The sequence below is a fragment of the Thamnophis elegans genome, chromosome 9 (genome assembly GCF_009769535.1).
Source record: "Thamnophis elegans isolate rThaEle1 chromosome 9, rThaEle1.pri, whole genome shotgun sequence".
NCBI lineage: Eukaryota > Metazoa > Chordata > Lepidosauria > Squamata > Colubridae > Thamnophis > Thamnophis elegans.
This window is the reverse complement of record NC_045549.1, coordinates 14,431,674-14,456,977: the sequence shown is the minus strand read 5'-3', so window position 1 is coordinate 14,456,977 and position 25,304 is coordinate 14,431,674. Positions and strand designations below refer to the sequence as shown.

The 25,304-nt window shown below is 41.2% G+C and overlaps 1 protein-coding gene across 4 annotated transcripts in view; it reads left to right on the top strand.

The window, feature by feature from the left end:
* Window positions 1-25,304, top strand: part of FAM13A (family with sequence similarity 13 member A) — a 171,234-nt gene that overhangs the window by 113,040 nt on the left and 32,890 nt on the right. For all 4 annotated transcript variants that reach the window (XM_032223956.1, XM_032223959.1, XM_032223957.1 and 1 more), the window contains 5 exons: window positions 6,789-6,830; window positions 12,274-12,453; window positions 14,455-14,641; window positions 16,041-16,117; window positions 16,744-16,786. In XM_032223956.1, the coding sequence (XP_032079847.1) occupies window positions 6,789-6,830; window positions 12,274-12,453; window positions 14,455-14,641; window positions 16,041-16,117; window positions 16,744-16,786 (529 nt within the window). The remainder of the gene's footprint in view (window positions 1-6,788; window positions 6,831-12,273; window positions 12,454-14,454; window positions 14,642-16,040; window positions 16,118-16,743; window positions 16,787-25,304) is intronic.

Below are 25,304 nucleotides of genomic sequence, written 5' to 3'. Positions count from 1 at the left end.
ATGCGATCTGATGGGACGCAGGGAGGTTATTGGCAGAAGGCGGTCTCTCAAATAGTCAGATCCACTACCATGGAGCGCTTTATGGGTGGTAAGTAAGACCTTGAATTGCACCCGGAGATCCACAGGCAGCCAGCGCAGCTCGCGGAGGATAGGTGTTATGTGGGCGAACCGAGGTGCGCCCACAATCACTCGCGCGGCCGCGTTCTGTACTAGCTGAAGTCTCCGGGTGCTCTTCAAGGGCAGCCCCATGTAGAGCACGTTGCAGTATTCCAGCTTAGAGATCACAAGGGCTCGAGTGACTGTCGTGAGAGCCTCCCGATTCAGGTAGGGCCGCAACTGGCGCACCAGGCGAACCTGGGCAAATGCCCCCCTGGTCACAGCCGATAGATGGTGATCAAAACTCAGCTGTGGATCCAGGAGGACTCCCAAGTTGCGGACCCTATCTGAGGGGTATAAATTTTGTCCCCCCAGCCTGATTGATGGTACGGTGGTCAAATTATTGGGAGGAAAACACAACAGCCACTCGGTCTTGTCTGGGTTGAGCACCAGTTTGTTTGCTCTCATCCAGTCTTTAACAGCTTCCAGACCCTGTTCCATCACGTCCACCGCTTCATTGAGTTGGCACGGGGCGGACAGATACAGTTGAGTATCGTCCGCATATTGGTGATACTTTATCCCGTGCCTCCGAATGATCTCGCCCAGCGGTTTCATGTATATGTTAAATAGGAGGGGGGACAAGACCGACCCCTGTGGCACCCCACATGTTAGGGGCCTCGGGGACGATCTCTGCCCACCCACCAACACCGACTGCGACCTGTCCGAGAGGTAGGAGGAGAACCACTGCAAAACAGTGCCGCCCACTCCCACCTCCCGCAGTCGTCGCAGAAGGATACCATGGTCGATGGTATCGAAAGCCGCTGAGAGGTCAAGGAGAACCAGGATGGACGCAAAGCCTCCATCCCTAGCTCTCCAGAGATGGAGAGAAACCCTATACCGTTTCAGACAAATGGTTCTCCAATCTCTCCTTAAAAACTTCCATTGTTGGAGCATTCACAACTTCTGGTGACAAGTTATTCCACTGATTAATTGTTCTGTCAGGAAATTTCTCCTCAGTTCTAAGTTGCTTCTCTCCTTGACCAGTTTCCAACCGTTGCTTCTTGTCCTGCCCTTCTTGTCCTATTAAATCAGGGGACCACAACCTGTGGGCGGCAATCCACTAGTGGGCCCGGGCCTATTTGTCACCGGACTGTTTGAATAGCTGGCTGGTCTCCTCACACATGTGCTTGCGTGCACAGCCCCTCACACGAACATCGCCAGCACCCGCAGTCACACTCACGGGAACACTTGCGATCCATTCACACGAACATCACCGCGTGCGTCACAGGTGTTTGCGACTCCACTCACATAAGCAACTTAACAACTGTGGGCAAGAGGGGGTAAAACGAGGCAAAACTCACTTAACAGCCGTCTGGCTTAGCAACGGATACTTGGGGCTCAATGGTGGTCGTATGTAAGAGAACCATCTGTAGGTAACCCGAGACTACAATGAGGGGCCTTCTTGAAATCTCCGCTGTTATTTCCTTGGTCTTCCTAACTACCGCAACGCCTGAAATGCCACATCCCCAGATTGCAGGCAGAAAAAGCTTGAGTTAGTATTGTGGGAATCGCATTTTAGAGGAGTGGAAAAATAAAATGATGCAAATGGAAGTCTATGGAGATTCTCTCAGTCTTCCAGTCATGGTTGTGCCAAAGGTGCTTTTTCAAGAGGCAAGTGGACTTTCTTGTTTTGTTTTTTCTTTGAAGACATTTGATAGCAGATATCAGGTATGTTTCTCTGAGGGCGCACTGAAAAGTTTATTTACTTGTTATGCAATTTAAACCGCACTCTTCAACTCTAACAAGGACTCCGAGGAAATGTCTCCTTCCAATATCTTTACCATGAGAAGTAGAAGGATCCAAAAGAGAGAGAAAAAGTGATGAAAGTGACAATCAGTTGCCAGTATCTCAATACATAGCAGCTATTACTCTGTTTCAGAGGTTATCAAGAAGGTTGAATCTTCTTTCTTATTTTGCATTTTGTATATTTACTGTTTTAAAAGTAATCCGCCTTGGAACTACATCAGAAAGATAGTGTGTCAATTACATAAGACATTACTAATATGAGCCCTAGGTTTATTTCTTGCTGGAAAGAAACAGGTTATTTTGAAATGAAGCTTGTTAAGATATTTAAATTTAGTAGTTGGAACAGTGGGGTTGAGCAGTGAGCCAGAACACATAGTTATGGTTGATTGGTTGACTACTGGCTCCTGCGTGAGGTAATCTGTGCTGTGATTGGTTGCTGTGAGTGTGGAGGGGGGAGTTTCCCTTTCTTTCCTGTCTTTTTTCTTCTCTGTGTCCTGTATTCTCTGTGATTTACCTCAGGGATGTCAAACTGGTGAGCCGGGTGCGTCACACTCGCACCACACCCAACCCAGCTCCGCAAAGGGGAAAAATGCGAAACGTCTCATGACGGCAACGTGACGCTGCGAGTTTTATCTGATATTGCTGTTGTTTACCTGACAATTTTGTTTGGTGTATATTTAGATGTAAAATATATTTATATAAAACTACATGTTTGTGTCTCTGACTTAATTTGGACACCAGCTGCACAATTCCCTGACAAAACCTCTTTTCGGAAGGATGCATTTTAGACTGGAGAAATAGTATAAGAGAAAAACAGTACAGACTTGAGACATCTTGTTACATGAAGCTGACCCCATACCCATTTATAAAACATTACATAACAAAAGACAACTGGACTGACCATTGAATCTTCTGAGAACTTGGCAATGACCCAACAGGTTGCACTGATTTCAAGGAAGGGAGGCCACTTAAGGGCTCCCAACATACGTAGCCTAAATTGACCGCTTCACTCTGCCTGAGCCTAAAGATAGGGCAAACCTCATATTTAAGTTTTCCCTCCTTGTCCTTTACTTTAAATCTGCACTCCATCAGTTTCTTTACCTGTAAATTCCATCTTGGAGACAGATGTAGTCTCCCGTTATGAACTTTTTGCACAGAACGAGAAAAAAATGAATTTAAGAGCAATGGAGATAGGATAGATTATAAACTAGATAGGATAGATTATAAAAAGAAGAGAGTAGTGAGGTAACATTAAAGAAGGAGCTAAATCTACAGTTGCACTTATAACATCTGTAAAGAAATTAGAAGTCACTTGTTTATGTTTCTTTTCTAGTTGTCTTCTACTTTCTTTTCTTTTTGTACTATGGCTTTCTCTTTTAGTTCTTCCTTTCTCTTCAGAGAATAAATAGTGTTCATTTGCTTGATTTTTTTTCCTCCTGTTTCTATTTCACAATCAGAATGTGGCTTCCTGTCATATACCTCCTGCTTATTTTATTTATATGTCAGCCCATCTCAGATAAGTGACTCTGGAACCAGTAGTTGTCAAATGTGGAATTCCAGATTTTCTCTTTCATCATCATTCAGTTCTTAAGTAACTGAGATATGCAGTTGATACTTCCCTCCTCGTAATCTAGTGAAAACAGCTCGCAGAAATCTTTTATTTATTTTTATAGCCCAGTTATAGGAAAATAGCCCAATCACACGATTCCTTTCGCCTGGTTGGGAACTATGCTCAAAAGAATGTAGCAATAAAAAAATTATTGGGCATTCTTTCTGATCTGCAGTTGCCCAGTTTCAATAAAAATTCATCCTTTTGCACTTTTATTTGTAGGAGCTGCATTCAATTCTAAATGATTGGAAGGAATGTTCAAAAGTAAATCTTTACATTAACAGCTGGAATTTAAAATGGTAATTTTAAAGTAGTTGTCTCCTCAAATTAGTTCTGGAGCTTATATATTGAGTATCTCATTGCATACATATCATATGTTGTGTATATCATAGAAGTTCCTTCTAGTGTACACATGTTCTAAAAGAGCCTATAGTAACTTTGGTATTTATGCATAATTATGGATGTATATATCTAACAGGTTTTTACAGCTTTTCAGTATGGACCTACTGAAGGACTTTCATTCTGCATATAGCATGAAATTACATTTACATATTTGTACATGTATGTGTGTGAGAGCAACAATTTCTGTACCTAAACCACAGTTCATTATCACATCTAGATGACAAGACTTTGTAGCACATTGCAGTATGAGAGTACATGGCTTTCATGGCCAGAGATGTCAGATTAACTCTTTGGCATTTGTGTTTAAAGGCTGTAAGTGACAGGTGAAGAGAAAGATCTTGTGTTGCACTGAAGTTGGCAAGCCACTATCATTGACAAGATGGGGACTGATAAGGTTGAGATGGCTACTTCTCATGTGTATATGGGTATCCCTTTCTTCATCATAGCCAAGGCATCTTTGAAAGAAGCATATCTATGAAAACAATTCTGAGAACATCATTTGAAGATAACAGCTTCTTGGTCTCCATTTCTTAGTCTCCATAAGCGTGGTCTCCATCATAGTAGAGACATACCTCTTTTTTACCTTAGCAATTTATTATATTGATGCAAAAAAGGCCTGAAACATCTTTTAGGGTTTTTAATAACTGGTGGGTAGCCAACTTACCTGCTCAAAGAAAGTTGTGTTATTGCACTTGGGGTGAAGAGGACTTTCCAAAGATTCTTCTGAATTAGCTCTTAATACACTAGTATTAAGTTTAGACGTAACATTGGTTTGTATATATTGGCTGTACTTATGTACATTTCTCGGCCCATCCTGATACTATGCTCATCAACAGGGATATAATTGAATGGTGGAAATTAGTATCATAGCTCATTTTTAGTAATTTGTTTCATAACTAACAAATTAATTGTCCATACTAAAGAGCACTAGTCTCTGTTCAGCCACTGGTTCTCATTTACTCATCTTTAGAAGAAAACAACCCATATCTTGTGTTTATCATTCTACTTACTTAAACCTGGACAAAGCAGGATATGTATTTTACTAGAAAATATTAGCAAGAATCCAGAATCTATTAAAAATCAGTATATTTAAAAATGTGGTAGTCCTTAGATCACAATTGAGTCCGAAATTTCTGTTGGTAAGTCAGAAATTTGTTAAGTGAGTTTTGTCCCATTTTACAACTGTTCTTGCCTCGGTTGTTAAGTGAATCACTGCAGTTGACAAGTTAGTAACTTGGTTGTTAAGGGAATCTGGTTTCCCCTTTGACTTTGCTTGTCAGAAGGTCACAAAAAGTGACCACAGGATCTTGGGCCGGCAGGAGGCACTCAGAAGGGACACTTCGGAGGCCCAGACGGGCTGCGGCCAGGTGCAGGAACAGCAGCCCCGAGGCCGAGACAGCGGAGAAGCAGGAGGTGGGCGGGGAGGAGGACCCCTGAGCCAGCCCCACAGGAAGGCCCAACCAAGCCGAGGCCCAGCGCTCAGCGCAGCCCCATCACCACCAATAGGCAACACAGAACAGTCATAAATATCAATCAGTTGCCAAGCACCTGAATTTTGATCACATGATCATGGGGAAGCTTCAAACGTAGCTGTGAAAAACGGTCATAGCTCACTTTTTAATGCCGTTGTAATTTTGAACGGTCACTAAATGAACTGTTGTAAATCGAGGACTACAAACTTATTTGTCACTGGTGATTTCTTGTTCTCTTGGCATGGTATGACTACACATTTCACAGTATAGTCTTTCCTTTAGTGATGTTGCTGTGATTTGTAGGCAGGTAAATTAGCCGGCTATTGTAACTAACAAAATAAAGATAATAAACTGTTTTTATGCTTTATAGAAACATCATTTATTGAATATTGCCTACAGAAGGATGTCATATGACTCTCTTATCTGCAAAGTTGAGTCAGCAAAGAATGACAGTCCCCCCCCCACCCCCCAGGAAAGGGGACTATCCCAGTCTCAAATATAATGTTGCATTACAGATTAAAGACATGATCTTTGGACATGAACTCTCAAGGCACATCTGCTTCCATCATTAGATCAGGGAGAAATTATGACATGTTGCCCTGACTATTTGTAGTAACATTTCACAGGCTTGACAATAACTAATGAATCTGTGCGAGGCAGAAGAATTGAAAACAGCTCCAAATATATTTTTCACCTCATGATTTTTCCTACTTGGCTTTCATTAGCTGTGGGGGGGGGGGGGAACCCTTGCTGATCGAATAAAATGAACTTAGCTACCTTGACTTTGATTCATGTTCCTTTCTTTTAAAGCAATTACTTCATGTGTTACTGATAGGTTTTTAAAGTGTGTGTTTAAATTTTGTGCAAAATATGCGAGACTGGCCAGCATTTCTTCATTTGCTGTATATATACTTGGGTCTGTCTCAGAGGTTTGGGATCGTTGCCAATTGCTCTGCTGAAAACAATAGGGAGATCATCATTCCCAGAAAGTCATAATTCTCATGTACGTTCTGTCATCGTGCTTGTTTCAATACAAATCTGTAATTTTTAAAAAAAGATTCTGTTACTCATCTTAAAGAATTGAATGATACACTTGAACATCTAAACGTTTGGGATATTCTATTTTTTTTTTCTATTTAATTTTTAAAAAACTTTTGTATTATGTGTTTCTTTTAACGTTGTACGCCGCCCTGAGTCCTTGGCAGAAGGGCGGCATGTAAATCTAATAAACCAAACCAACCTAAACCTAAAACACATTCCAGTGCATATGCACTATTGTTTGGAACTAATTTTCAGTAAAACAGTCTCTTTAAATATGTCACAGCACTTAAGTGAACTTTTGAATCTCTTTTTCTTAATGTTATTGAAAAATTACACCTAACTTTTAACCTCTTTTTATACAGTGCTCACGTGTCACAAGTCAACAACGTCCCTGCTACTGGAGAGTAAGTAATTCTTTCTCTTTTGTCACTCTGCCCTTTAGTTCTTGTTGTATCTCAGTACATGTTTTGTAATTTGTGTGTGCGTCAGTGGTGGGTCCCGGATCCTGTTGCAACTGGTATGGTTGCAATGGGGCCCGGCATCCTCCACGCGCGCACAGCGTACGCATGCGACTTGCCGTCCAGCGACGCCTCTGTGAAACTCCAGCGGAGTGTCATGCAAGCACTGCACATGGCATGCACGGAAGCACCAAAGAGTTTAAAGACAGGTAAGAAGGGCAGGTGGGCCCTCCAGAGCACCATACCGGTACAGTACCCGGTGCTCCAGGCAGGCTCCAGTACGTCTGTACCGGGCTGTACCGCCTGCAACCCACCATCGGTGTGCGTGTGGCAAATGTACCACATCCTTGATAGCACTAGTGGTAGACGTAATAGAAGATAAGATTGTGATTGTGTAGTTTGAATGGTTTCAGTTGAACCATTTTTGTGTATCGCCTCCTACTGGAAAAAATATATCTTGGGTGTCTCAATGATTCCTAAACTGGGTGATTCCTAAACATGGTGCTGCAGTGGTCTTTCTAAAAAATGCTAGATTATGTGAAAGTTCCTAATTCAGGAGTGTCAAACTCAATTTCATTGAAGGCGTCATCAGGGTTCTGTTTGATCTTGGGGGGCCGGGGTGGGCATGAGCAGGGTGGGTGTGGCCAGCTCGGCGTCACTTGTGTCGGGGGGCCCTGTGGTAGCCCGAGCGTTCTGCCAGCGAAAACGGGCTCCCAAACGCTGTTTCAGCTGCAATGGCCTCCTGCAAACCTCTGCCAATGAAAACGGAACTTGGGAGTACTGCCTGTAGCCCTCCCGAGCTCCATTTTCTGCTGCGATGGCCTCCTGCAGCCCTCTGCCAGCGAAAACAAAGCTCAGGAGGACCGCACACAGTCCTCCCGAGCTCCATTTTCGCTGGCAGAGGCACTGCGGACTGGTCCTTTTCTGTTTCCAGGGCAGCCCCACGAGTCAGACCCGACCCATGGGCCTTGAGGTTGACACCCCTGTTCTAAGTGAATGTAATAACCTGCCTGTAGGATAATATGTACAAAGAGTCCTCGACTTATAACCATTCAATTAGTGACAATTTAAAGTTACAACAGCACTGATAAAAGTGACTTATGATCATTTTTCACACTTACAACTATCGCAACATCCCCATGGTTATATGATCAGAATTTGGACGCTTGGCAACTGGCACGTGTTTATGACCGTTACAGGGTCCCAGGGTCATGTGATCACCTTTTGGGTCGATCGAACAAGCAGAGTCACTTTGGAAGCGAAATTCACTTGACAACCACATTGCTAATATAACAACAGCAGTGTTTCACTTTATAATTGTGCTAAAAAAAGGGGCATAAAGCGAGGCAGAACTCAGATAACAACTGTCTTGCTTAGGAAATGCTGAGCTCAGCCGTGATCGTAAGTTGAGGCCTACCTGTAGCCAGCTAGACCAGTGTTTCTCAACCTTGGCAACTTGAAGATGTCCGGACTTCAATTCCCAGAATTCCCCAGCCAGCATTCGCTGGCTGGGGAATTCTGGGAGTTGAAGTCTGGACATCTTCAAGTTGCCAAGGTTGAGAAACACTGAGCTAGACAGTTGCTTGACTTTTTAAGGAAGAGTGTTTTTTAAAATGACTTTGAGCCAATGTGACCTGATCTGGTTTCAAGCCAGTTAAGTGATCTTGTTTCATATTTATTGTACAATCAAGATTTCTTCCACACAGGCAACGCCCAGTCCCAGGTTGCTTAGGTTGAGAAACACTACCTGTCAGTCTTCAGACGCCTTTCAATTGCATCTCTCGAAACACCCACCCCCTTTCTCCCAAAAGACAAAAAAAAAATTCTTCCCCCCCTGGACTTTCCCTCCTCTTTAAGTATTCAAAAACCCAAGGAACCTCTTTTACCCTTAGAAGCAAAAACAGAGAAACTATCCCCACCCCCCAAAACTCCCTTAACAAAAGAGAGTCTCTTTTCCACTTGTTGCCACAGTATTTTTTTTTAAGCAAATGCTACAAGACTTTTTTTAATCAGTAGAGGGAGCTATATATTAGAAAAACACAGTAGGTAAAGAAGGAAAAGGTAGATTATTTTGATGAAGGCAGAGAATTATGTGTTTACAGTAGCAACTATCAAAATAGCATTAATAAAGAAAATAAGTGAGCCAGTGGTGGTATCCTGCTGGTTTAACAACCAGTTCGGTGATCGCATGCTTTGTGCACACAGTAAGTTCCATGTTACTTCTGGGGAGTAACACAACTGAGGTGCGGCAATCTACTCTGCCTTGCAAATCGGCTGAGAGGATATAGGTAAGTAAAGCGTAGGGGCGGGGCAGCCCACCTGATCGTCGAAGGGAACTGGTTCGCTCCCAGCTGATCATCGGAGCGACCAGTTCACCTGAACCAGTCCAAACCGGCTGAATCCCACCTCTGAAGTGAGCCACAGAAATTTCCTATATAAGAACTGAAAGTCAGAAGATTAGGCTGCATGAGTCCCTGAAGAGTGGATTCAAAAGAACTAGGTTTTGCTCTCAGCCATACATTTTTTTCTGGATGAACTTGAGACCGTGTCTCTTTTTCCAAGTAACCGTACACAAATAAACATGGGACTCTGAAAGGGAGTCCTGCCCTATGCCTCACAGAAAAAATGACTACCCTGTTTCTCCGAAAATAAGACCTCCCCTGATAAGAAACCAAAATGGGCTTTTGAGTGCATGTGCTAAAATAAGCCACGCCCCCAAAATAAGCCCTATTCAAAAATATTGCAACACAGCAGCAACCATGAGGTCACCACACTTGCCACCTCCTGCACCTTAAAAATAATAAGACAATCTCCCCCCCCCCCCCCCGCCCTGAAAATAAGGCCAAGTGCTTATTTGGGGGGAGTCAAAAGAAAATAAGTCCCTGTCTTATTTTCGGGGAAACACGGTATGTTTATTAATCAGGTCTGTGCATTCTTCAAAAGAGATCGAGAGATCTATAGAGCCGAGGTGGCGCAGTGGTTAAATGCAGCACTGCAGGCTACTTCAGCTGAGTGCAGTTCTGCAGTTCGGCTGTTCAAATCTCACCGGCTCAGGGTTGACTCAGCCTTCCATCCTTCTGAGGTGGGTAAAATGAGGATCCGGATTGTTGTTGGGGGCAATATGCTGACTCTGTAAACCGCTTAGAGTAGGCTGAAAGGGTATATAAATCTAACTGCTATTGCTGTTTTATCTTGTATTTGTAAGCCACCCGGAGTCCTATGGGATTGGGCAGCATATAAGCTTATTAAATTACAAATTAATTACTATTGCTATACAAATACAACTCACAGCTGTTCACTCCAAGAAAGAGTACAGATCTAATTAAAAAAAATTGGTGAGGGGGAGGTAGTGTCTCAGATGTCTGAAAAAAATACTTTATTGTGTAAATTATTTTGTCAAGGAACTGGGAACATATCTAGAGAATAGATCTCATATCTCTAAAAAAAAAATCTCCTTTATGTTTTTATCGTGTTTCCCCGAAAATATGACAGGATCTTATTTTCTTTTGACACCTAAAATGAGTTTGGGGAGGTCTTATTATTTTTAAGGTGCAGGAGGCGGCGAGTGTGGTCACCTCATGGCTGCTGCTGTGTTGCAATACTTTCAGGGAGGGCTTATTTTAGCGCATACGCTTAAAGCCAAATTGGCTTATTATCCAGGGAAGTCTTATTTTGGGGGAATCAGGGTATTTGTCATGGGGGTTTTTCCTGTCCTTCCTTCATCTAATTTTTTTTAAAATAAACATCCTACCTGTATTTTAATCAATCTGGGTAGAAAATGCTATCAAACTTATTTAGATAAATAACTTTCTTAATCTCTTAACATTAAGAGATACAAAAATACATTTGTGGGGCAAATGACTTAATAAATCTAACCAAGCAAAATAATAAATTCACCAGGAAAAAACAAATGCTGCTGTTTTATGAAATATTTTCAAAATAGGACAACTCTTAAAGCAGAAGTCCCTTCCTTTCCATTTTTAATCGAAAAGCCTGAAAAAGGTTGGTCTCTTTTAATGAATAAGTAGAACTTAAACCAGTGATGGGCAACCTTTTTGGCGTGGTGTGTCAAAAATCGGCAAAAAATCGAGCATAACTCGCGTTGTGTGTCACTTCGACAAAAACATAATTTTGCGCAATTTATAGTTTAAACTACAAAAATGTATAATTGCAATATATAATTGTATTTAATAAACCAAAAACAAATTATTTAACATACCTGCTTAGTAACTTCTTTGTTCATCAGTCTATTTCGTATGTTGCCCTTGATATTATTGAACTTGTTTGGGGTGCCGTGAACCAGGGCTGTGGAGTCGGCTGCTTCCAGCTCCACGTCCTCATCAACATGCCACTCCAGCCCGCCCCTGCTATGAATATTCCTAGTGACGCGAGGGCGAAGAATATGAATATTCATAGCGGGGGCGGGCCGGAGCGGCATGTTGATGAGGACGTGGAGCTGGAAGCAGCAGACTCCACAGCCCTGCCGTGAACTGAGATAAGTGTGGTGCGGTCGTAACCGACAGTCCCAGGAGTAGACTCTCTGTGCCGGCCTGACTGGAGAGAGGCGCGCACTGTTCCCGCGCTCCTCTCCTGCGGGTCCTCCCTCGCCGCGCTGATGACGTGTGTGCGCACGGCACGCACGCCTTACCAGCAGCCCCTGCGCTCAGAAAGGGGCGGCGGCGATACAGTAAGTGAGTGTGGGCGGGGGAGATCACACGTCCCGCCCCCCCCCCGTTCCTCCAGCACAGATTCTTTCATCCTCGGCGGCCGTACAGGAGCCGAGGATGAATCGCATGAAATCCTGTGCGTGTCACCCCAAATGGCTACGCGTGTCAGCACTGACACGCGTGTCATAGGTTCGCCATCACTGACTTAAACCATATTTGAAACACTTCTTGCCAATCATTTTTGAGGCATACACTTATAAATATGTGAAAATATTGAACTGTTCAAATTGGGAATTCATTATTACTTTTTAAAAAAATATGAATTTATGCCTGTGTATATGTATGTGAAAAGGGACACGGTGGCTCAGTGTTTTAAGACACTGAGTTTGTTGATTAGAAGGTCAGCAGTTCAGCGGTTCAAATCCCTAGCGCTGTGTAATGGAGTAAGCTCCCGTTGTCCAAGCTTCTGCTAACCTTGCAGTTTGAAAGCATGTAAAAAATGCAAGTGGGAAAAATAAGGGACCACTTTGGTGGGAAGATAACAGTGTTCCGTGCTCCTTCGGCGTTTAGCCATGCCGACCACATGACCATGGAGACATCTTTAGACAGTGCTGGCTCTTTGGCTTAGAAACGGAGATGAACACAGTCCTTTATGCCGGAAATGACTAGTTTGCATGTGCAATGGAACCTTTACCTATAAAGGCCTTATTTTGCTTTGACAGATTCTTAGAAAAGACAATCCGGACAGCTGTCGAACAACATCTGTTTGATGTTCATGGCTCTAGTGGTCAAAGTTCTGAAGAATCTGAATCTGGAACATCATTAACATCTTCTGGTGTATCTACTGGGCAGCGCAGGAGACATCATAAAGAACAAGATGAAGGCCGAAAGGCCAGAGATAGGTATGCTTTTTTCTTCTCTTTTCTTCTTCTTCTCCTATGAGAGTTTTAGAGCTCTCTGATAGGAGTTGTCAGATACTTGCAAAAAAACTGGTTCCCCCTCTCAGGTTAACAGGAAGCCTGTTGCATTCCAGAGCTAATATTCTACATATTCAAATTAATATCTCCGATGCCTTCCTATTCCTAGATAATTATGGAAAGAGGTTGGAATCATCATTCTCCTCACTTTTTAAATTTTTATTGAAAAGATTTGGCAGAAAGTGAACATTTTGCAGACTATTTTATGTCAGTTTTTCAGTCTAAATGAATAAACTTCTGTTTACACATGGAACTTTTTATCTTGTGAAATAACTTATAATTGGGTGCATATTTTTTTAAATAAACAATTACAAGTTTACAACGGGGAGGGGGTGGCGGCTAAGTTTTTAATGAATACTGCAGCTGAATTAGATCCAGGCATACATGATGTCTGATTCCATAAACAAAGTGTTTGAATGATAATCCGTACAAATTAGAAAAGCTTGTGAGAGAATTTCCTGTGAAGCTGTTCCTCTATTTCTGCTGCATCATTGACAGCAAAGGAGAAGTATAAATCTTAGAGGTTGTATATATCTGTTTGATGGAATTTTTTTCCGAATATTCTGACTTCCCTGTCAGGTTTGTCTAGACGGGGGGTATCAAACTCGATTTCATTGGGAGCCGCATTAGGATTATGTTTGATCTCAAGGGGCTGGGATGGGCGTGGGCAGGGCCACAGTGTCACTCGTGTTGGGGGCACCTGCAGTGGCCCAAGCACTCTGCCAGCGAAAATGGAGCTCGGGACCTCCCGAGCTCCGTTTTCGCTGGCAGAAGGTTGCAGGAGGCCGTCGCAGCCAAAAACGGAGCTCGTTAAGGCCGCACGTTTTCACTGGCAGAGGCACCGTGAGCGTGTCCTTTGCTGTTCCCAAGGCAGCCCCGCGGGCTAGATCCAGCTTGCAGGCCTTGAGTTTGACACTCCTGATTTAGACCTACATAATCAGAAATGAATGTTGCTTAGAATGCCTTTCATTAGACTGGACTCATTTTCTGTTAAGTACTTGACAGTAGGTATGGGAAATCCTGCCTCCTGCCATGGCATTTCCTCTTGGAAGTCATATTCTTCACTCTCATTTATATGGCAACCTTTTCCTATGGAATTCCAGGTAGTGTCCCATCCAGCATTGTTCAGTCTGCTTCACTTCAATTACATTGCTGCAGCATTTGGCTTTATGCTAGGCTAGATATGGGATAGGTAATTAACCTTCTATGATACTCCTCTTTGTACCACCCTGAGTGAACTTTAATGTTTAAACATTTTTTAACCAATAAATAAAAAGCTTACACATCATACAATAAAGTGCCAGGTTCTAAACTCATATAACTTTAGGTATATGCCAGTATTTCTCAGCCTTGGCAGTTTTAAGATGGGTGGACTTCAACTCCCAGAATTCCCTAGCCACCAAGGCCTAATGTTAAAGCTGCCAAGTTGAAAAACATTGCCATATGCACATTGTTAGGTGACTAGAAGACCTGGCAGACAATTGCCTCGATAGCTTGGTATTTATGAACAAGCACGTTTCAGCCATGATAGGGATTTTGTGAAGGTTTATAGTAGATTTTCAAAATTCCAGATCTGTCCATTGGACCCCTTATTAGAGCAGGGGTGTCGAACTGGTGGCCCGGATGCGTCACATGCAGGCCACGCCCACCCCATTTCCGCATAGGGGGAAACATCACAATATGTCACATGACAGCATTGTGTCACCGTGAGTTTGACACCCATGCACTAGAGATAGACTGCAGATTCTTTGAGGGAAATGCCAGATGTAAGGCTAGATTGAGATGACTGAGGAAGTGTAGGGTGTAAATATCTTTCTAGAACTTGCAAAGTTAAAATAATTGCTCAGGTTGCCTTTATGAGTAATTGGAAATGATCTGGAACTCTTCTATCTTTCTCACCCCATTCCCCCCCCCCCCTCTTCTTAGGGAGGTCATCAATAAAGAGAATATCCCTTCTGGCTTCAGTAGCATTGAAGAGTGTATGTTAAATGCTCAGGAAGTGGAAAAATGCCACGAGAACAGTTCTGGTTACATAGGCGAAAGAAGTAAACCAAAACGTCAGAAATCCAGCACCAAACTATCTGAGTTTAACGACAGCCAAGAGAGTTCTTTGGTAAGCAAACTTGTGAAGATTATGGGTGACTTAGTATGATCCGCAGTGGCGCTGTGGCTAGAGTGCAATACCTCTGCTGATCACTAGCTGCCTGCAATTTGGCAGATTGAATCTCACCAGGCTCAGGGTTGACTCTGCCTTCCATCCTTCCGAGGTGTGTAAAATGAGGACCCAGATTGTAAAATGGGGCAAAATTCACTTAACAAATGTCTTGCTTAACAACAGGAATGTTGGGCTCAATTGTGGTTGTAAGTTGTGGACTACCTGTACGCATGCCATTGTTGGCTTTCAGCTTAACACTGTGTGAAACCAGCTGTTTTGGTTTTATGTCATAGTTTTGTTTATTTACAGATACGTGCGTGCATGCATGTATGCATACAATTATATATAGGCTATCCATTTTCCCACAAAGGTTGTTTCCAATCTTTAAAGGCAATAAAGTAATAATCCAATTAAGTGAACCTATTCCAACGAAATTCTTGTGTCAAAGCACTCAAATGCCCTTTGGAACCAATAGTTTTGAAGGCTAGAAGACTTTCTTCTCCCAGAAGGAAGAATGTTCCAAAGTACAGATTATGGCTCTGCACTGTACATGAACGAGACTTGTGGCTTTGCTGCTTGATCAAGTAAGAAACCAACCATTTTCATAGGAAACCAAAGCTGCCAATGTATACAGGTAGTCCCCAACTTACAACAGTTTATTTAGCAACCGAAGCAGCAGAAATGTTGGGCTCAACTGCGATCATAAGTCAAGGACACATGTACAGTGGAACCTCGGGTCCCAAATGGCTCAGAAAAAAAAATCCGCTAAATGTTTTCAAGTCCCGCACACATCCTCTGATGTTGAATAAACACAGCCGCGGCTATTTTCCCTGCCATGGCTATTTCCCCTTTCACACCATTTGTGTGTGTGTGTGTGTGTGTGTGTGCGCGCGCGCGCATGATGGTCACAACCAAATCGGGTGCCGACCGAAGTCCTGGAATGGATTACACTGTATTGGGGTGGGCCCTTGGAACAGAAACACTCAAAATAACAGAGGTATTTCAGAGGAGGTTTATAATGTACATTTCGTATTCAACCTTTCTATGGATTCCCACTAATTCTAATTCCCCAGAATTCCCTTCTGTGGGAGTAGTAAACTCACGATTGCCCATTGCACAGTAGTGTAACAGTCCAACATCACTGTAGATCAATAGACCTCTTGCTACTGTGTCCTTTGTACTCCCTTTCTATTTCACTGCCTATATCATAAATAGCATTTCTTAGTATTGTTGGAACACAACTGTGTCCTTCCGTTGAATAGGTGCACTGACAGTTGAAATCCCAATTACTTTTGGAGGTTTTGAGAGTTGGTGTTTAAAATGACTCGTTCTTAGCAATTGTCTTAACGTTTGACAGGCGATGGAAACTTTTGGTTCCTTGAAACATGTGGATGGAAGAGGACCAGATGAAATGGAGGTGTTTTCTGAAGAAAGGTAAGTTGCTTATAATTTACTCTGTTTTAAAATTAAAGATTTTTAACAATAGAAGGGGAAATAATGTAAGGTGAGCGGTATCGATTGATAATTGCTATTAGAAAGAACAGGAAGCTTCTGTTCGTATTGTATTGTGTAAATGTGGTGTACGTCTAAGTTTTGTGTGTGTATGTATTTTACATGTTTGTTAGTAATAAAAAAGAGAGAGAAAAACAAACACAATAAAATTAAAGATTTTTAAATGTCAGTTAAGGTCTGTACTAGAGAATCCAATTAAACTTTGAAAACAGTTTCATTACATAGAAAGAAAAAAAGCTAACTTTAGATTTTATATGCCTGTATAGCCCCTTCTTTGAAAATACTATTTTCTAGAAAACGGTGTTTTAACGTTATAATGCATGCCTTATTTTATGTATTCATATTGTATTTCACGTCTGTTAATATTAAACTGATCTCATGGCTTTTTTATGCAAATCTCAAAGAAGGAGTTATAAAGCACAATTTGAAATTTTAACTTTTATTTTCATCCACTTTTTTAAAAAATGTGGTTTTATGATTATTAAAAATAGTTTGTTGCTTCTTTATAGCATGTTCCTTAATACTTCTTTCTTCTTCTTTTTTTGTAGCAAAGACGGCAGAAATGAGGATGATTTGTTAATGCACAATCAGGTTTGTGTCCATTTGTACCATTTGCAAAATAATAGCATATTGCTTTTACTTCATTATTAATGTTGTTACTTTGGTTTTGTTATTTACTTTACAACATTAATGATAAAATGTAATTAGAATGTGGAATCTAATTCGAGCTATGTTTGTTAGAAACATTTGGATATCGTAGGCTTTGGTTTTTAGATGCCAGATTAAAGTACCTTTGTTTATTAACGTGCTTATTTATTGAATTTATACATTTCCAAGCACAGATGATTCTGAGCTTTAGTTTTGTTACTAATTAAAATCATTTAATTTATATGTGGGCATCTTTAATATATGATTTTAAATGCATTTTAAATATTCAAATATTTGAATATTCTTGATGTTTTTTAAAAAAATGAATTTATTTTAGTACAGTATTTATAAGACGCTTCCTTGGAAACTATTCTAAGTAGCATTTAAGAAGATCATTGATCTAGACTTGGTCATGAACCAGTGCAACTGAACCAGTTTACCTGGTCAAACGTGGAAATCAGAGAACAGATATTTGAAGGGAATCTAAGACCTTGGCCAAATCTTGAATCCTCTGAACTTCTATTCATATTTCTACCAAACTGCAGAAGTAAAACTATACAGTTAAAATCCTGCTGGAAATGGGAGGCTAAAATTTAAGAAAAGATTGCTCTGAGTCCCTTAATTGGTTCGTGGCAGAGAGAGATTTAAATCAGAGAACTTCATGATTCATAAAGAGATTAAATTGATCTGCAACTGTTATGCTAGGAAACTAGCACCTGTTTATTAGTAAGTTTTATACCTACCCAGAAAGGTCATGTTTGCTCCCAGAATCATGAAAATAGCCTGTTTATTGCTTTGATCTGTTGAAATAACAGTTCCCTAACAAGCCTGGTGGCTCACTAGGTTAGACTGCTGAGCTGATGATTGGTAGTCTTGTGTTCAGAACTCATTACTGCTACAGAGAGGAGTGAGTTCCCATTCCACGCTCCAGCTTCCAACGATCCAACAGTTTGAAAGCAGGTGATCGCAAGTAGATTAATGCAAGGGTCCCCAACCCCCAGTCCATAGCCCACAAGTGGGCTACAGACCATTTGGAACTGGGCCACGCGAGCAATGGACAAGCGAGCACAGCTCCACTTGTACAAGCAGCAGACACTCGCGCTCATGCACAAAGCTCCATTTGAGCACAATCACACATGCGTGCCTACCAGTCACACAGAACCATCCTCTCTCTCCAGCAGTGGATTTCACATTTGTTACCACTGGTTCGCCATGGGTGTTCCCACTTGCTTTGTAGGTGCATGTGCCTCTTCCACTCATGCGCCCAGCCTTCTGCGCATGCACTTTACTCATATGCGCCCCTTCCACGCATGCGCCCGGCCTCAAAAACATGCCTAAATAGGACAGCATAGACCTGGGGTGGGTGGATAGGCCCACCTGCGATTTCCGCTACCGGTTTGGGTGAACCGATCTGAACCAGCTGAATACCACATCTGCCTCTCTTCCCCCCATTCGGCCGCCAAGCCTGAAAGGTTGGGGACCGCTGGATTAGTGGGTACTACTTCAATGGGCAACTTCACAGGAGTGTGGAAAGAGCCCCTACCTGGGCAATGGTGATGTCACCGGCAAATTAGTGAACAGTAGTAATAGTAATGCTTCTGTGTCGGAAGCACAGAAATATTACTATTAGTACTGTTCACTAATTTTTGATCTTTTCAATACATTTTTCTCTCATCTTGATGGATATTTTTCTCTTCCCTCAATAATTTAGCTTGTGAACTGAAACTTATTCCTTCCCTTTGGGAATGAGAGGTTAAGGGAAAGCAGACCCATATGTATAGTGACAGTTCCCCATCAATTCTGTTTTTCTTTTCTATTATGATCATTCCTTCCTTTATAGAAATAATCTTTAGTGTATTGGTTTATTGGTTTCTCAGAAGCAGAGAACTTGGATAACTCGAGATAGAGATGCTTCAGGAAGTTATATCTTTTTTCAAAGAAGCTGGTCTAAGACAGATGAGACAGCAAATTGGAAATAACAAATCAGCTGGCCGCACAAAGTCTCTGTATTTATCTTGCCAAATTGCATGGATGATTTTATTTTGCATAATTCATTTTTACAGCCACAAACCATGAGAGAGGGACAGGAATCTTGCTGGTTATTTTGCCTTATGGCTGTTGAAAATCTTCTGAAACATCTTCTCTAAACTTAAGAGATTTTATCTTTGCCTCTTAAAGCAGCGCCCCCAACCTTTGGGGCATCGGGGACCTATTCCATGGAGAAAGGTTTTTCCACGGACTGGAGTGGACGTGGTTTCGTAACTGCCTGCATCCCGCGGATGGGGCTTCGCTTGCTTGCATGGTCCGGTTGCTGGCATGCCGTGGACCCATGCCAACCCACAGACCGGGGCTTGGGAACCTCCCTGTCTTAAAGCATATCATGAAAATATATATTTTAGCAAAGTTTTTTTTAAAAAAAAAATCTTGGAAAGCTGAAGTCTGTGGCTGAATTCACATTCTGTTGGTGTTGGTTATATGGAATTATGGCATGCTTGTAATAGCCTGCATAACTAGACAGTGTTAAATTGTAACCAATGTTTTGATCCAATGAGATTGCAGTATTCCAGGGAGGGTCTCTATCACAGGTTGTACAATAGAAGACGCAGTGGCTAAGACGCTGAGCTTGTCAATCAGAAAGGTTAGCAGTTCGAACCCCTAGCGCCATATAACAAGAGTGAGCTCCCGTTACTTGTCCCAGCTTCTGCCAACCTAGCAATTCGAAAGCATGTAAAAATGCAAGTAGAAAAATAGGAACCACCTTTGTTGGAAAAGTAACAGCGTTCCGTGTGCCTTCGCCGTTTAGTCATGCCGGCCACATGACCACGGAAATGTCTTCGGGCAGCGCTGGCTCTTCGGCTTTGAAACAGAGATGAGCACTGCTCCCTAAAGTCAGGAACGACTAGCACATGTGTGTGAGGGGAACCTTTACCTTTATAATAGGAGAAAGACATTTGTGATCTGACAGTTTGTATTCTTCCCCTTCCAAAAATGTCCTCTCCACAGGGCAGCCATGTCAATGGCCTATTGAATAGCGACAATTGGAGGGTTATGTCAAGATACTGTATATTTAGCAAGAATACAGCTCTACCTAATGTTTTTAATCCCATCGCCAAATCCATTGTTAAATATAGTCTTGTCCCCTTTGAGTTGAGTTTATCTGTGATAAATTCAGGAACACCCCATGTAGATTTCTAGGCAACAGTAAATTGTTTCTTCTGGAATGCTTTTCTGACTTCCCAGTCTAGCCTGCAGTCCTTGGGTTTCTTGGCAATTTCTCACTGAAGTACTATAAGCAGCACAGCCTTGCTTTTTGAAATCAGCCAAGGTTGACCAAGTGTTTACATAGGCATAAATAAATATGGTTTCCAGGGATTCTCTTGTCTTTCATGATTGCAGAATGCTAGAGACATTCAATAAATGCTTTTACTGGAAAGGTTTCTTGGATCATTGATTGCTATGTCTAATCTTAGTATTTTCTCCCACGTTTTCATTGCCAGGAAAGATAAACACTGGAATGTCCAAAGCATTAGAAAAAGATGCAGAGGCTCTTGTGCTTGGCAAAAGACAGGGGTGCTTTAATGATTCAAAGAGAAATGTTTTATTTGTCTCCCCACATGTTTTAAAGCACCTCTTTTGGTTGCTTTGCCCAATAACATTTACCCTAAAATTGTGTGATTTCTTGTGCATAATCAAGAAATGTTAAGATTCTATCCAGATAATTTTACTTATTTGGTTAAGGGTTTTTATTTCAGAGTAACAACTAATGCAAATGAAACTTAAAGCAAAAAGAATAATAATAAATAATGGAAAGTGCAAGAAAAAAAGAAAAGAAAGAATTATGTTAAAGAAAAAGAAAAGAAATAAAGAAATCAATTCTAACTGTCGTCACAAATATGGACAGATTTAATAACTCTTCATCCCATAGGGTTACAAACAGATTTCATTCCGTATCTCTTCCCTTAGTTATAAGCAAATCCATAAAACGTAAACTTTTCAACCTTGGCGTCAGCAAAACGTCTATAAAGAATTTTCAGAATATTGCAGATAAACGGCTAGTTTTAATATTGACCAATAAGCTACTTTATACTCCTTCCTTTAACTTTTAACAGAATAGTATACTATTCTTTTAAAAGAATAGTATGGTGGAAAGATGGATGCCAGTGAATAGGGAATTGCGGTGTAAGTATGACTAAGAGATAGTAGGAAAACAATGACTGGTTTGGGGAGTCCTTGATGACTTCTTCTAAAAGGAATTACGGCTTGAAAGAGGCAGTGAGATGATGTCTTAGAACAGTGTTTTTCAACCTTTTTTGTGCAAAGGCACACTTTTTTCATGAAAAAAATCACAAGGCACACCACCATTAGAAAATGTTAAAAAAAATTAACTCTGTGCCTATATTCAATATAGGCGGGTGTTTTTCCCACGGCACACCTTACACTATGTCACGGCACACTAGTGTGCCGCGGCACAGTGGTTGAAAAACACTGTCTTAGAAAACATACATCCTTAAAGATATAGATAGTTACAAGCAGTTGTAAATATTGCTTTTTCAACAAGTTAATGGAAAGGATAGGGACTGTCTAGTTATAGGTGTACCTGGCGAGAATTAACACTAAGGTAAGCTTTATTGTCACTTTTTTTCTGTGAACACACTGGCACACTTTCAGATTTCACTTCTAATCCAAGAAGCTTCCTCACTTAATCTTGGATTAGAAGTGAAATGTTTTCAATGGAAGTCTGTAGAGATTCTCAGTCATCCAGGTCATGGTTGTCCCAAAGGTGCTTTTTCAGGAGGCAACTGGACTTTCTGGTTTTTTCTTTGAAAACGTTTCGCTTCTCATCCAAGATGCTTTTTCAGCCCCATCAGGATAGTGGGGATATCCTTCCCTTCCCCACTATCCTGTCAGAACTGAAGAAGCTTCTTGGACGAGAAGCAAAATGTCTTCAAAAGAAAAACAAGAAGCCCAGTTGCCTCCTGAAAGAGCACCTTTGGGACGTTTTCAGTGGAAAAGCAAAAAAGTCCAGTTGCCTTTTGGGAGAAAAAAAAAGCATCTTTGGGCAGTGGTGGGATTCAGACATTTTTACTACTGGTTTGGTGGGCGTGGTGTGGTGTGGCAGGGGAAGGATACTGCAAAACCCCTATTTCCTTTCCACTCCAGGGCAAGGATACTGTAAAATCCCCATTCCCTCCCCACCCCACTAACCTGCTTTCCAGCTCCATTCTCCTGTGCAGGGCAACAGAAGAAGACCCAGCCGATCAGCTGGGACTCAGGAGGCAGAGAATAAATGAGGGCGCGGCCAGCCAGAGGTGGTATTTGCCGGTTCTCCGAACTACTGAAAATTTCCGCTGCCGGTTCTCCAGAACCAGTCAGAAACTGCTGAATACCACCTCTGTCTTTGGGACAACCATGACTTGGATGATTGAGAATCTCCATAGATAGCCTGAAGATGCTGTTTAGTGTGAATATATATATATACACACACACACACATACATACATACACACATACATACATACATACATACACACACACATACACACATACATGCGCGCGCGCGCACACACACACACACACACACACACACACACACACACACACACACACACACACACACATATATATATATATATATATATATATATTTAAAGTCACAACCCCTGTATATAAAATCAGATAAGGGTCTCTTATTTGTTGGCAGCACCAGATCATTTCTCCGCACTGGAGATTCTTGGCTATAATAGGATTCTTCCTATAAGCTTCCCACTCTGTTCTCTGTTCTCTGTTCTTACAAGCATAGAGAAGGGTGATACCACAGATAGGCATGCCGCATGCTTGAATAGCAGCATCAGAAGCAAAAAATAAAAATACATTTGTTCAGAGGACCATCCGTATATATTTGGAATGCAGCTTCCTTGAATCTAAGCAGAAATCTTGACTCTTCAGAAAGTCTTTATGGATTATTCATCGCATTGCAAGATGCAGGAATGAAAAATAATCCCCCGTAACCAACCCTGTAGGATTAAAAAACAACAACAGGGATCACCCTTTATTAAACAACAACAAAAATCCTTGCTGAATGACATCTGAGGCAAAAATGCACCAAAGTTTACTAGGGAATAATCTGGTTTTTTATATAAATCTGAGATAGATCCCAGTTGGGTTTAATATTTATCAATGTTCATAAGGTTGATGAGTGGGCATTATAGCTTTTGGATGTTGCCTTAGAAATAATTGATTCTTTTTATTGAAGAAAATGTTTTGAATGTACCTTCTCAATTGATCCTTCCCAAGTTTTTATTAATGGCAGATCCTAACGTCTAGGTCTGGGAGGAGTTAGCTAGACCACTCTTGATCTGATTTTATTGCCTGGCTTTGAAAGATCCTTGGTAGTTTTAAATTACAGCCGTGACAGCATAGTGGAGATTAATGGCCTGGTACAGTGTGTCTTGAGGAGAAAAGGATAGGGAAGTTCATTTATACCCTATGACAAAACCTGTTCTTCAAATGTTCCTTTAGCTGTCATGTTCTTCCTTCACAGCTGAGTAGGGCTAGAAGGGTACAGGACATGTTGTAGTGGACTCTGAAATTTTGTTTTCAATTGCTGTGTCTGCTTAGCTTTACATGATTTGGATAAAGGTATGATAGTCAAGAAGAATGACTGATATATGTTTTTTTTTTAAAGTTGCAGTATGTTTATCACTTTTATGCTTGATTTCACAGAGCAGCAAATGCTGTACATACAATGCTATTAAGTTGAGAAAAAAGGAAATCAAAAGTTGTGCAATGGAATGGATTTATAACAGTTAAAAAGCCAAGTGATTCAGCTTGAGAGGAAACATCCTTCTCCTGTTAAGCAAACTAGCAGTCATGTTGCTATTTATTTATTTATTTATTTAGTTAGTTAGTTAGTTAGTTAGTTAGTTATTTAGTTAGTTATTTAGTTAGTTATTTAGTTAGTTATTTAGTTATTTGGCCCTTTGCCAAGGCACAATGTAGACCAACAATAGCATAATAATGAATTGTAGATCAATCCAATAAAATTAACTCAGAATCCAATAAAGGAAAAATTAACATTAAAATGTCCAGCATGAAAGCAATACACTTAAAATAGCATCCTGGGATAGCACTGACAATATGCCGTACTTCTCAGAGTAGAAGACAAATCCCCCCCCTCCTAAAAGAGGGTGGAAATGTTGGTGCATCTTGTACACTGATTACGGCTATTTTTGGCCCCCTGAAACCCCGACTCACGCGTTTGTTTTTAGCAAAAATGGGGCGCGCAGAGGGTTTGTAAGGCTTGCAGAGCGCTCCAGGGGGCTGGGGAGAGCAAAAATGGCACTCCTGGGGGGGTTGGGAGGCCAAAAATGGGCCCATTGTTGCAAAAAACAGGGTGCACAAAAGGCTTGGGAGGCCCGCAGAGTGCTCCTGAGACTTGAGAGAGCAAATATCAGATGTGTGGAGGCCAAAAACTAATTTTTTTGGTATGTCTTATACTCCAGTGCATCTTATAGTCCGAAAAATATGGTATACATCCATAATAATTTAGAGAAAGTGTTATCCTGGATCTATCAGATTGAGTGGAACACCCTGATTACACTAGCCACTAAATTAAATATAAGATCTTTAAACCTACTTTATATAGTATCGCAGAGATGGCCAGGTATTTGGAGACAATGACTCTTGAATAAGGAACCAAGAATGTCCTAAGGAAAGGAACATAAAGAATTGGCAGAAATGTAGGTAGAAATGGGGGCAAACAGATACTGGGGAGTTTGTCACTTAGCACAAGCAAGAATAGTTTAAATTGGTTTTTGGCTCAAAAGGGAACTAGTGAAGAGATTGCCATGGTATTGAAAGATGAGAATGATGTGGATAGTCCAGGACAATCCAGACAACACTATTCCTCACGAAGATCAGGGGATGGAGAGAAGAATCAGAAACACCTGTCAGGAGATTATTACTATATTTAGTCATGAAACAATCAAAGCAGACACCAATTTCAGTGCAATCTCCTCTGCCAAATCCCCTTGGATCCTACATATATTCATCAAATGCATCAAATAAAGTTAGAAAATGGACCAAAGTTAACTGATCATCAAGCAAAACTTGCTGGATGCAGGCAGAAGAAAATAGGGAAATCCAGGAGCCCGAAATGGGACACTACGTAGAGGATGAGAATTGGATAATACGCAGATGATGAGAAGGACCATTGGATCATAAAATGTCCATTAAAGGTTAAGATATGTATTTTAATCTTGGTCAAGTAAACCAATTTTATATTCCTTCCTTTTACTTCTAGCAAACTCGATTGTTAGTCCCTTCAAATAATGTCCTAGAAGTTGATTTCTCCTGCATTTTTAGGGTTGTTTTTTTTACATAACATCTTCTTCTCTGTAACATTCTGTGAATGGTGAAATTTGGACAATAAAAACATTGCCTTCCCTCTTCTGTTCTTTTA